Source organism: Mauremys mutica, chromosome 2, assembly GCF_020497125.1.
Source record: "Mauremys mutica isolate MM-2020 ecotype Southern chromosome 2, ASM2049712v1, whole genome shotgun sequence".
Classification (NCBI taxonomy): domain Eukaryota; kingdom Metazoa; phylum Chordata; order Testudines; family Geoemydidae; genus Mauremys; species Mauremys mutica.
This window is the reverse complement of record NC_059073.1, coordinates 117,230,392-117,243,685: the sequence shown is the minus strand read 5'-3', so window position 1 is coordinate 117,243,685 and position 13,294 is coordinate 117,230,392. Positions and strand designations below refer to the sequence as shown.

The 13,294-nt window shown below is 43.2% G+C and overlaps 1 protein-coding gene across 1 annotated transcript in view; it reads right to left on the bottom strand.

Annotated features, from left to right (window-relative positions):
- The window catches only part of LOC123363196, a 315,703-nt gene that overhangs the window by 237,186 nt on the left and 65,223 nt on the right, over positions 1–13,294 (bottom strand). The window contains exon 5 of the mRNA XM_045004078.1: positions 225–287. Within this exon, the coding sequence (XP_044860013.1) occupies positions 225–236 (12 nt within the window). The 5' untranslated portion in view covers positions 237–287. The remainder of the gene's footprint in view (positions 1–224; positions 288–13,294) is intronic.

The window sequence follows — 13,294 nt, the reverse complement described above, 5'->3', positions numbered from 1 at the left end:
GGAATTCTCTAAATTCTGAAGGCACTTTTGTTTAACTTCTACAGGCCCTCTCTTACTACTACATTGTCTACCACACTCGTTAATCATCCCCTTTACTTGTCAATGATACAAAGGAGACTACATGTCTCCTAATTTCCCTCCAATCACCCTACAAATAATATTATGAAATATAAATGTTAGGAATATCCCCATTTATTTGTAAGTAAATATTAATCTTCACTTACCTCTCTATCCATGGATGTCTGCCCTTTTTCAGATGTGTAACAGAATGAAGAAAACGATTATGCCTACAATCAGAAATAGAGAACACACAAAAATAAACAACACTTCAACCTACACACAGTTAATCTGATTCCTATTTATGTTTGGCACATATGTTTGCAGAGAACAATTCTAAAAGACACTGCTAGAGGGGAAGGTGGTGTTTCATCTTTGCAGACCTAACAAAGCCCAGCCTGAGAGCAAAGTGAGGACAGTGCAGTTCCTTCACTTCCTTCCAGCAAAGAGAAGTCCTCATCAGGGTGAAAACACAGTTAAAAGTAAAGTGAAATTTGGCACCCTCAGCAGAGATGCAGCTGTGTTTGGGGGCAGAGTGAGTTAACTTGTAACTCTAGAGAATGTGGGCATTCTAGGTCACCCTGCAGTAATTGTAAAGGCTGTGTGCAGTTTGTACAGGCATAGCCACACTTAACCTGGAGGGAGTTAAGTGACTGGAGTTTCCAGCATAGGTGCTGGAACTAGGAGTGCGGCTGCACCCCTTAGCTTGAAGTGGTTTTCATTATATGCAGGGTTTACAGTTTGGTTCAATGGCTCTCAGTACCCCCACTACACAGCCCTGGTTTCCAGTGTTGTGACTGTTTGTATGCTAATAATTCTATCATCAAATACACAGGGCTAGATACACAGAAGGACATAGGCAATGTGTCGATAAGTGTTGCGGTGCCTAACCTTTAGGCGCCTAAAAAAAAAATCACACCACCGAGATTCACAAAGCCTGAGTCAGGCACCTAGGCCCCCTGTACAATGCATGGGGGGAGAGAGATGTGTTAGATTGTGATCCACAAAGCCAGAACACTAGGTGGAGTGTCATTTAAGCTAGCTAGTGGGAGATGCTGACAACTGGGATGTGTCCTAAGCCCCAGCCCTCTCTCAAAGATGTGGATCTCTAGCAGAGAGAGGCACTTAAGTGAAAACCCCTCTCCTGGAGTCAGATGACTTAGGTGACTGAGGAGTTTCTTGGGAGAATAGAGTGAGGCACCTGTCTAACTCAAACAGGGGGGAAATGGCATAAGTAGTAGTGCCTACCTTCTTTTAGCCCAGTGATTAGAGCACTCACCTGGGATGTGGGAAATGCAGGTTCAGTTCCCCCCTCTGCCATGAAGGGAGAAAGGATTTGACCAGGGGGTCTCCCCCTTCTGAGAAGAGTTATGGGATAGTCTGATATGAGGATCCCTCAATCTCTTCTATTGAATTTGTTCCACTGTAGATACACAATTAAAGAATCATTGGTGTAGGGGGACTGGACCCAGAGTCTCTCACTTCCCAGATAAGTGCCCTAACCACTGGACTATAGAGTTGCTCTCAGTTGCTTGCGCTCTGCCCCAATGACTCTACAGACTTAGGTGCCTTAATCTGGGGCTCAGGCACCTAAGTACCCTTGTGAATCTCTGTAACTACATTTGCAAAACTCCTATTAGTTTCTCTAATGAAGGATCAGACCCATAAGGAATAGCAAATTGTACAGTCATTTCATTATGTATTTATACAGATACACATTCAGATTGTTTGGCACAAGATAAAGACAACAAAGCAAACCTTCAAAAATTAAAAGTGTCCCTTCTAATTCCCTCAGAGCTTTAGTTGATCTTCCAGGCTAGAAGAATTCATTATACAAGGGTTTTTCTGACTTCAGTAAAATTCTGGGGTTAATTTTAAGCATGTGCTTAAGTCCCATTGAAATTAAGTACATACGTAAATCCCATTAAAGTTATCCATATGCTTAAGTGCTGTCCTAACCAGGGATGGATTTAAATACAGACCTGAATGTTCTCTAGAATAGGGGTCTCCTTTTTGTTGTTGGGATTACGCGCAGAGTATGGTACCAGCTCAGTGCGAGTAAGACTGGCATAGGGAACATGCTATCTGAATTTTCAGTACATCAATCACAGCAAATGACAAGGGGTTTGCTGTTTGGCTTTAGCAGAAACTTTACTTTGTTTCTTTGTTTATCTGTATGAAAAACCTTAAAACCAAGGTTAGTTTGTTTAGGACAAGTGAGGAATGGCTTTTTGGATTTGTCAGTATTAATTGAAATCAACATGAAGCTCTCAGCTAGGAACTCTACCAATTTAACTAAAGGTGGTGCCTGGTCAGCCTGCTGGTCCCCCCTCCCAGCTGCTGCCATCACCACAACCCATCAGCCACTCAGACATCACCCCAGCCCTCAGCTTCTGACCAGTTTTCTCATACCCTTCTTTTAGGGGCAACACCCTACCCCTCATGTTGCAATGAGAGTCCCCACCACTCTTCCCCGCTCAGTATTCTCCCATTTTCCACTGCCATCCCTAAGCCAGAAGAATACATCCCTTTAGCACTTAGCTTCTGCTCTGCTAGCAGCATTTCAGCACAGATGGAAGTTCTGTGCAGAGCAGAATGGAGGGGGAAAATCTGCATCTCCAGAAATCTTGCTCCCCCATTATTTCCCACCCCCCCACAATATCTGCTCTCCCGTCAGTAAAGAATCTATCCCTAAAACTGGACAGGACTACATGAAGTATGGCTGCAAAATCAGGGCTGTATCCAATGTCCATTGAAGTCAATGGAAGTCTTTTCTGAATCTCCATTTTCTTTGTTCCGCAAGGAGTGAAAGGTTGAACTCTTTCTAATCACTGCTGGTGCTGAGTCTCCTGACCTTTGTCACCTTCACTGGATACCAGTGCCCTCCTGTGGGGGGTGCCAATGTCATCACAGGCATTAGTTTCATGAGGGCTCCAGCAAATTCTGCAGTTTCTGCTGCTGCTGCTGCCCGGACAGCTACTGTATAATCTCCTGCATTGTCTGCAGAGTTGGTACAGAAATTCCTCTGCCCTCCATAATGTGTAAAACAGAGGTGCATAGAGGTCACACAACTTGCCTCAACTCACACATCAAGTCAGTAGCAAATTCAGAAAACATTACCCAGGAACTATGACTCTCAGAGCCAGTATTGGAGCCCTAGACAAAGACCATATCTGATTCCCCTCCCCAGTTGGTTCCCTTTTGCTTGCCTTCCACTTTGCTCAATGACCCACCTATGTCCTGCTCCCATTGAATTCAACAGCTAAACTCCCATTGATTTCAATGGTGCAGCATCAGAAAGGTGTTCTGGTTACTGCTTAGTTGTGTGCAGCTATAAGAAACAAAGGGGGCAAGAATTCCACCAGTAGAGAAGACTGATTCAGAACAGGCCTGTTGATAAATGACTATGTCAATCCCAACGTCATTGTGGTGACCCCTTTTCTGTAGAACTGTGGGAAGCTGCTATTAGAAAGGGGTAGGTCTGGGAATGAAAGGGGGATAAAAAGTGCCACCTTACATAATGCAAACAAGTATTGTGGTATGTGGTGATGTGAATACGCACAGGCCTGGTACACAGAATGTATCACGTGCTAAGAACTATAGAGGGAACTCCATCCTAAAATATTGGCAGAAAACCAGTAAGTGACTAATAGCCCTAACAGACTACTGAAGACTCCCTTTGGACTCTCTCAAACATCGAGCAGCTGGCCCTGGTCTTCACAAGGTGCATCTTGATGGAATGTTGTATCTCTGGTGGAAAAAGCCCATCAGTCAGTTAAATTCAGAAGAGGAGCCTCTCCCTCTCTAACTCTTGATTTTGGGAGCCTATTTTCAAGTCTAATCTCAATTTTTTTTTCTTAAAGAAAGGCCCTGACTCATAGACTCATAGACTTTAAGGTCAGAAGGGACCATTATGATCTTCTAGTCTGACCTCCTGCACAACGCAGGCCACAGAATCTCACCCATTCACTCCTATAACAAACCCCTGACCTATGTCTGAGCTATTGAAGTTCTCAACTTGTGGTTTAAAGACTTCAAGGTGCAGAGAATCCTCCAGCAAGTGACCCGTGCCCCATGCTGCAGAGGAAGGCAAAACCCACCCAGGGCCTCTGCCAGTCTGCCCTGGAGGAAAATTCCTTCACAACCCCAAATATGGCGATCAGCTAAACCCTGAGCATGTGGGCAAGTCTCACCAGCCAGACATCCAGGAAAAAATTCTCTGTAGTAACTCAGATCCCACCCCATCTGACATCCCATCACAGGCCATTGGGCATATTTACTGCTAATAGTCAAAGGTCAATTAATTGCCAACATTAGGCTCTCTCATCATACCATCCCTTCCATAAACTTATCAAGCTTAGTCTTGAAGCCAGATATGTCTTTTGCTTCCACTGCTCCCCTTGGAAGGCTATTCCAGAACTTCACTCCTCTGATGGTTAGAAACCTTCTTCTAATTTCAAGACTAAACTTCCTGATGGCCAGTTCATATCCATTTGTTCTTGTGTCCACATTGGTACTGAGCTTAAATAATTCCTCTCCCTCCCTGGTATTTATCCCTCCAGCACAGCTCTTAAGTATGAGTTTAACTTCCTGTGTTTGTCAGAGAGTGCCACATGCTTAAGTGATGAAAGCTTTTAACCCTTTTTCTATGGAGATGACCTTGAAAATATAAATAGATAGAGAAGCTTGTCACTGATTTGTTCTAGACCCTGTGTTTCATGGTTCCCCCTTTGAAGATACTAAGGTTGGGCTTTGAGACCTCTGAAACCTACAGCCATTGGAGATTCAATTGTGGGGGGAGCCCAGACCGATTTCAGTGTGGTTGGGTGCTAGCTAGACTGCAACAAGCTCCCTTCCAGCAAATTTAGCTTATCTACTGTCTCTTCTCTGCAGCCTCTCACTTCAAGGATTGACGGGGTTCAGCTTAATAGCATAACAGGCAGTGGGGTGTACTGGGCCGTGCACAGGACCTAGGGTGAGGGATTCTTGCATTCTAATCCTAATTCTGGCACTTGTTTCCTTTAAGGTCTTGGTCAAAAACCTCAGTTTTCCTATTTGCAAAATGTGCACAATTATTCTCATGTCTTGGGGCACTGTAATAATCAATTAAGTAACCAGCAAAACTCATCATTATTGAGTATAGAGCATATGGCATGTATGGAGAGGTGCGCGTTCTGGTGTTTCCTTTCTGTTCTAGGCTTCACAGTGAGTACGCCCAGCAGATAGAACGCCAGTGAAATGTTCTCTCACTTTGGGGTTTTCAGAATTTATTCTATTCCTGTTTATGTTTTAACTCCCAGACTGTGGCTGAGGGCCCACCCTGCTCACTGCCCTGGGCTGTGTCTGACACTTTTTTTACCCCCATAAGGATACACCAACAATAATAAAAAATGAAAGAAAAAACATCTGTCCTTCCTTCCTTTTCTCATCTCCTCTCGCTATGATGCTGCTTCCCTGTTGTCTGTCTGCTATACAGGCACTGACCAAATGCCACTGTAAGCTCACCCCATCTGAAGGCTCCAGTGCTTTGGTCGATGTGTCCTACTTCTAAGGCCCTCTGTCTGGGCTCATGCAGGTGAGCTTTTCTCTCTCTCTCTCTCAGTCTGCACTGCTCCACTGTTAGTTTGTAACTCTCCTCTCTGGGCAGTGGCTATGGAGTACGTATTGAACTCTTGTAACCAACTTCACACCATGATCTTACCACTGCTGCTGTCCCCTATTGCTGGGATGTATCATAATGCTGCCTATTGCCTGTGCTGGGTGCCATACTCCTTTGGCGGAGGAAGGAATATCATGTTTTTTTTAAATCATGATGTACACTAGGCTCTGCTGAATTTGGGCAATCCTCCATGTCATCTCCCTGATGCCAGTGGACCCTATTGGATGCTCTTAATGTATTAGGAACCTCAAAAGCATTAACTTTCTGCAGACTCTGTGCTCCTGCTGTCACCCTCACTCCCACTTACTTAACAGTCCACACTTAACTCATTATTTCTTCTATAGGAGCCCTGAATTCCAATAATGAGCAAATGGAAGTATCAGCCTATTCATCAGTCTCTACAATGTATTCATTCACTAGGGATACTTAAGTTGTTGAATGGCTTTGCTCCCATACAGGACTATATGGTAGAATATGAAACATTAACAATGTGCTAAGGTAAACAGTAGGCAGTCTGGTGGGGCATATTCAATAGATATACAAGGGATACGCACTGTAGAAAATGTATTGTAGCCTCGCCCTTCACTGATTTAGAGGCCAACAGCGCTGACTTTTTCCCTCATAGGATATGTCAGAGCTTCCACCATGAAATCTTATTTTCAGGTATTAAATAATTTATTTTGGTTACTGTCTCAATGGTCCATGGATTTTAGAAGTCCCTTGCAAACTTCTATTTCTTTTCTCAGTTTTCAGCTATTATTAAAACAAATACACCGGGTAAATGAGCCCACAAAATGACACAAATATGTGGTAGTTTTTTGGGTCTAAACCACTGACTGTAGGAGCCCCAGTTTCCCAGACATTTTCTATTGTAAGTAACACACATGACCTATGTTATGAAGAGGGTGATGTTATTTATCAATGCAGCCATAGATAAGAACAGTAGAAAACTTTTAAAAAAAAATCTCTGCTATCAGAATTAAAACAACCACTATCATTGAGTATGCATTGCAAAATACTTCTGAAGATGCATTTTCTTGCAATGTATCCGACATATCTACCACTGCATATATTGATACTGTTGTTAATAGATCAGTGAAGTCTGACTGAAAGCAGTGAGACAGAAATTATACCATATGAGCAGTCCCAGAAGGGATACCTCTAGTGGTTCAAAACATACTTCACTTGCCTCTGGCATAAGTTTCTGGATTAGTGTCATATATGTGTCAACATGGAATAACACAGGCTATTTGTTTATACATTCTCATTACTTCCCTTTATTTTACTCTATATTCCAGTTGACATTGACTGTATATATCAATATACTCATCTCAGTAAGTTTGCATTTCTTTGTCACATATCTGTGAATAAAACAACAGCTGAATGGCAAGTGAAGGGAAACTGAGGCAATCAAGTATGCAATGGGGAAAGATATACATAATAAATAAGGATAGTTATGGCAACTTTCACATATTAATTAGCACCAAAATATCTGGGAATGCCATACCAAAGTGACTATTTAGCAAGAAGATTTTTCACGTGCCATAGCATTCAGTTAACTGAAAAAGTCTGAATACACACAACTGAAATGTTCTAGAATTATTTCCATTTGTTTTTATCTGATAGACTAATAAAATAATAAATAATAATCAATCACACAAAAATAATTTTACCTAGCTCTTATATAGCACCTTTCATCAATAGATCTCAATGTTACTGTTATTCGGCACATGCTCTAAATTATTTGTCTCTCTCCTGCTGGTAACATCTATTTGCTGGTTTTGCTTACTGCAGCCTGATAAATAGAAACTAAAATGTCTAACTCTGGTGATTGAACCTTTGAACTAAGGCTCCCTTTAAAATGAATGCTAAATATGTTTCCCTCATCACAATGCAGGACATAAACTGAGTAATCTTGACACCTCAATAGACAAAGAATGAACAAACAATGGCTTCTAATCTTGATGTAGTTCCTAGACAAAAAGAAACATATTTGAGTTGATCCTGTTTATACTAGGCTTGAAGTCAGCCCATAACCTGTAAGCAGCTGCAAAAAATGAGGTTCCATATTTTCCTCCTCTCATCTTCCATATCTCAGTCTAAGAGTCAAAAGATGTCTTAGCTAACTGCCAGACCTGTAAACTCAAGTAGGAATCTGAAAACCTAGCTGTGCTCTTTCATCATCAGAATGCAGCAGAAAATTGAACTGATGATCTGCAGAGCAGGAAGGAATCCATCTAGCTCTTCTATACAGGACTTGTATTGGCTCTGCAGTGGTAACAGCAATAAAAACTGCTTTTCATCATTGAAGTAAGCATCTATGATTTGAAGATAAAGAGAGAAAGACTCCAGCACCAACATATGATTATTTAGCCACACTGCCCTGTGGGGGTGCCCACAGCGATGGTGCCTCTCAACGCACCCAGCTCCCCTATGCACAGGGTGAATGTGCACCATTCCTTACGGTGCTGCAGCATGTGCCCATCTCTGTGGCTAGTCAGCTCTGCAGTCCAGTGAGAGTGAGGGGTCAATATGGCCTCTCTTCCTCCTCAGCAACTTTGGAGCAATTTGTGCTCTGAGGGCACATGGAAGAAGCAATCCAGGTTCCCCTTTATCCTTGTACAGAGTGAACAAGGAGAGGAGGAAGGCAAGCTCCCCAAGCCCTCTCCCTACAATTTGTATACTCACACTACAGCCTGTGGCAGTCTGGCTAATAAGGAGCGAAATTCATCCCTGTGCAGAGGGTAAGCAGAAGAGTTATACATCCTTTAAGTCTAACAGGGTTTAAATGGTGCATAGGCATTGTGCTGGCCCTCCACACAGGCGTGAATTTCACCCAGGGAAGAGACACGCCAAATCAGACAAAGCTATTTTACCAGAATCCCTTTGCTCAAAGTAAGTGTATTTTGGCTTCTGCTAGCTTATGTCACACCCATAATTCTAACTAAAAATAGGTTTTACTGCTACGTTGCTCACTATTACAGATGACGCTTATAAAAAAAAAGTCATTGAACTTTCTAAACACAAAGCATGTTATTTTCTCATTTAAGATATTGAACTCTACAGGATGGCTGTTTACTTAGGATTTGGTTTAGTTTCTTTAAAATATATAGAGAATGTTGCATCCCTCCTCCCCCTCCCTCAAAAAATGATTAATTTGGATGACTACATAATTTTTCACTGTTTTGAAAAATATTACCTAGCAAATGGAACAGAACAGCTGAAAGGGAAGCTGTCTAGCCTACTGTGTGATTGCACAGGCCCCAATCCTGCAAACACTTCTCTGTACTCACATGAGTAGTTAAACTGAAATCAGTCAAAAGATTTACGTATAAACATATCCCTGGGTGCAAGTGTTTACAGGATATGGGCCATATTAAGGATGTTAAAAATTTAACATTTAAATTTTAACCTTTTAAAATCTTTACTAAAATATGTAGGTATATTTTAAATTAGATTTCTGATTCCCCCGTTTGGGACGCTAAACTGAGGATTTAAGACTCAATTCTCATTTCATTTGCACCAGTTTTACATTGGTGTAATCCCATTGATTTTAATGGAGTTACTTCTCATTTACACTGCAGAAAGTCATTTTTTAAATTAGGAGGATCAAAATCTACATAAAAATAAAAGTTCATATAGTGATACTTTCTATGCTTCAACTGTCAGCCCAATGCATATTTTTCATCATTTGAGTTGTATACTCTTGAAGGGGAATGGAATCAGACAAGGCACTGTTATAATATAACTTTCTGGTTATTATCACCAATTAGTCCAAGTGAAAAGGGGCTCAGTCCTACAGCTGGATCCAGGATTTGTGATTTAGAAAGTGATTAACTGATGGAAAGACAGTCAGCTGTCTTAAGTATTGATGTTGTGTTTGGTGCTGTGCAAGACACAAAAGGACCTGATCCTAAACCCAGTGAATATAATGGTAGACTGTCCATTGACTTCAATGAGCTTTATGCTCAAAGAGAGACAAACTTCCTGTCCCAAAGAGCAGGGCCGGCTCCAGACCTCAGCACGCCAAGCGCGTGCTTGGGGCGGCATGCCGCGGGGGGCGCTCTGCCGGTCGCCGGGAGGGCGGCAGGCGGCTCCGGCAGACCCAGGTGTGCCTGCGGAGGGTCCACTGGTCCCGCGGCTTTGGTGGAGCATCCGCAGGCGTGCCTGCGGGAGGTCCACCGGAGCCGTGGGACCACCTGACCCTCCGTAGACACGCCTGCGGGAGGTCCACTGGAGCCGCGGGACCGGCGACCGGCAGAGCGCCCCCCGCGGCATGCTGCCCTGCTTGGGGCGGCGAAATCGCTAGAGCCGCCCCTGCCAAAGAGCTTACATTTAGAAAAAAGACACATAGAAGATAGCACACAGATGGAAACCCAGAGGAGAGAGTCAGCTGGTAAGGTTTAAAATAAGTCAATAGCTTTCTTCTTGGGGCAACTTGAACAAAGTGAGTCTTTTGGAAGTGCTACGATGGACTAGGGAGGTGGCTTAGTAAAATGGGATGGGAAGAAAATTTTTAATATATTGTTGATAGAGTAAGGACAAAATGATTTACCTGAGTCAACCTTTTACTGACCCTTGTTGAAAGTTGGTGTTATAATCTTGGTCTCCAGTGTCTCTAGGTTTGATTCACTGTGACCGGAAAGATCAAGCAAAACCATTCCCACTTTAATTTAGAGTCATAGAGTTTAAGGCCAGAAGGGACCACCAGCCCATCTAACCTGACCTCTTGTATATCATGGACTGCCAACACCACCCAAACACTAAACTCAGTAACTGAAATTAGACCAACGTATTACAACTGTGAGGAGACTAAACTGCTGTGTGACACAGGCAGAGAAAAGAAGGGACTGAGGTGCACCAATATCCAAGCCCCCTGCAATAGCAGGGAATGGATTCAGTGAGATATACCCAGGTGACCTGTGCTCCCTAGTGCAGAAGAAGCTGTAAAAAGCTTCCCCCCACAGGGTCACTGCCAATCTGCCGTGGGGGGAAATTCCTTCCCAACTTAGTTTTTCAGCAAATATCCAGAATTACAATATAAGCAGCTAACATCAAGAATTGCAAATAAGAACGTGCATCAGGTCATGTTAAACCCTGTAAACCCACTCTCAGAGTTCAAAAAGTCTCCCCTTTGGTGCACCTTTGGGCTAATGTAGTATATTAAAATTCCACCCCAGGAGAACATGAATAGAACAGAGAAACATGAGACAAAAGAAGAATTTCATTCCTCAATTACAAGCTGGCAAGCCTCCCAGTATCTCCACATAGTTCCCCTAAGCTGCCCAGCTGGTAGGAGTTGCATTGGTGGCTCCTCACTCACTGGAGGAATCTCATAATTTACAGGTCTGCCACCATAATTTCTGCTCATTTAATTGAAAAATGCACACCGTTCACAGGGATAAGACAAGACTGAGCTGGGTTATTTTTCTTTGAGGGGTTTTTTTTTTGGAGTACAGCATATATTTCACATATCAATCACTTCACCTATTCTACAGGGGTATAAATACATAGTGAGAAACAGGGCAAAATACAAGTAAATTAAAGAAGATCAATATCAGTAATGCCCTGGCTGGTCCATTCTGGTTTTTTACAAGTGGAAGAACTCCATACAGGCAGATTTCCTCTATGCCTGGCCATGGGGAAGTTGCATGTACCTCCTCTAATGGCATTGGGCCCCCCACCCTGTGGAAGCCTCTCTTGGATGCTGTAATGGTTGTGCTCACCACTGTGGCGACTCCTGCTGGTTGCTCCAGGATTAAGCTCTGTCCATCAGCAGGGCACCCTCCCCTTGTGGTGTCTCACCTCCGGCATTGCTTCTCAGGGCCAGCTTTATGAAGGGCGGGGCCCATTTGAATACCCAGCAGCGGTCCAGGGCTTCGGCAGTGCTTCGACGGTGGGGGGTCCGCTCTGGATCATCCGCGGCACCGAAGGACCCCCCGCCGCCAAAATGCCACCAAACACCTGAAGTGGCCCCCACCACCACCACCGGGTGAGTAAAAAAAATATATATACATATATATATATTAAAAAGACTCCTAAGGCGCGGGGCCCTCTTAGGCGCAGGCACAGGGCCTGATTCCGGGGAATTGGCTTACAGCTGGCCCTGCTGCTTCTCTACTGTCTCCGCTGTCTGTGGGGACCCACTTCGCCCCCGGACCATGGCATCCTCTTCAGGACAAGGCCCTATGGCTGTGCCCCAACTCCGTTGTCTCCCCTCTTCCAGGGGAACCGTCAGTCCTTCACCCTGTTGTATCAATATAATAAAAACCAGCAGGATCTTATTAAGAGGGATAAGGCAAAGATGCCACATTTATTGTAAATACCATAACAAAACAAAAGACAATGTTTTTCTACTTATTTCTATCACTACTTATTCCTTATACACACACAGACACAGACACATACACACACACACACACACATATTCATTCACACAATCATTCATTCAGGTTCTGTATAGATGTTATAGTTACCAGCCTAGATGTTGCTCATGCCAAGTTACTGGCCAGGTATCTTGGTCATGAGGATGGAGCCGAGTCTGCGTCAGATGCATCTGATGCTCCTGGAGGCTGGCGGCAGAACCATAGACTCGGCTCCATCCTCATGACCAAGATACCTGGCCAGTAACTTGGAATGAGCAACATCTAGGCTGGTAACTATAACATCTATACAGAACCTGAATGAATGATTGTGTGAATGAATATGTGTGTGTGTGTGTGTATGTGTCTGTGTCTGTGTGTGTATAAGGAATAAGTAGTGATAGAAATAAGTAGAAAAACATTGTCTTTTGTTTTGTTATGGTATTTACAATAAATGTGGCATCTTTGCCTTATCCCTCTTAATAAGATCCTGCTGGTTTTTATTATATTGATACAACATTTTGGTGGAGAATGCGGGCACTGTTGTTACTGTTGCAATGGCATTGTGGCCCTGGGAGGAGGAATCTACCCAAATATCCCCCTTCCCACTCTCCAGAGGGGTCCCAAAAACCTGACTCTTCTGGGGTCTCAAATGTTTTTTCTTCTGATGTTACTGCTGTTGTAAGATGTGAGAGTGCTGTTTTAACTCTCTGTACCCAACCTTAAGGGCACTTAACTGGGTTTGGGTACTACATACATTTTTATTTCTCTGCTTTTGCAGCAGAGGCTTTAAATCTTGATGCAGTTTTTTTTTTTACATTTTCCCAACAGTTGTGAACAACAACCAACCACAACAACAACAAAAACCAAACTGATAAATATTAAGCACTATAACCCTTAATTCCTAAAAGAGCAGCTTACAATGGTTGTTTCACATATTTTCTTCCCATGTTTTTCGGGGGTCCCAAGCCTCTTTTTCCCAATGTGCCATTACTTTCCAATTTTCTACCCCTTTTTCCAATTGGGATAGTTTTTCTTTTAGAGGTATTTTCTCCTCTTTACAGGCTGCTAGGTGGAGGTAGCTGTCATTACAAGCCTTCCACAGCAGCCAGATCCCTGCAGCATCTCTTTTTACTGCATTTAGGGGTTTGCATATGAGGATATATTGGGCCAATCTATCCTCTAGGTTCAAAATGGTGCAGATATCTGCAAGGGC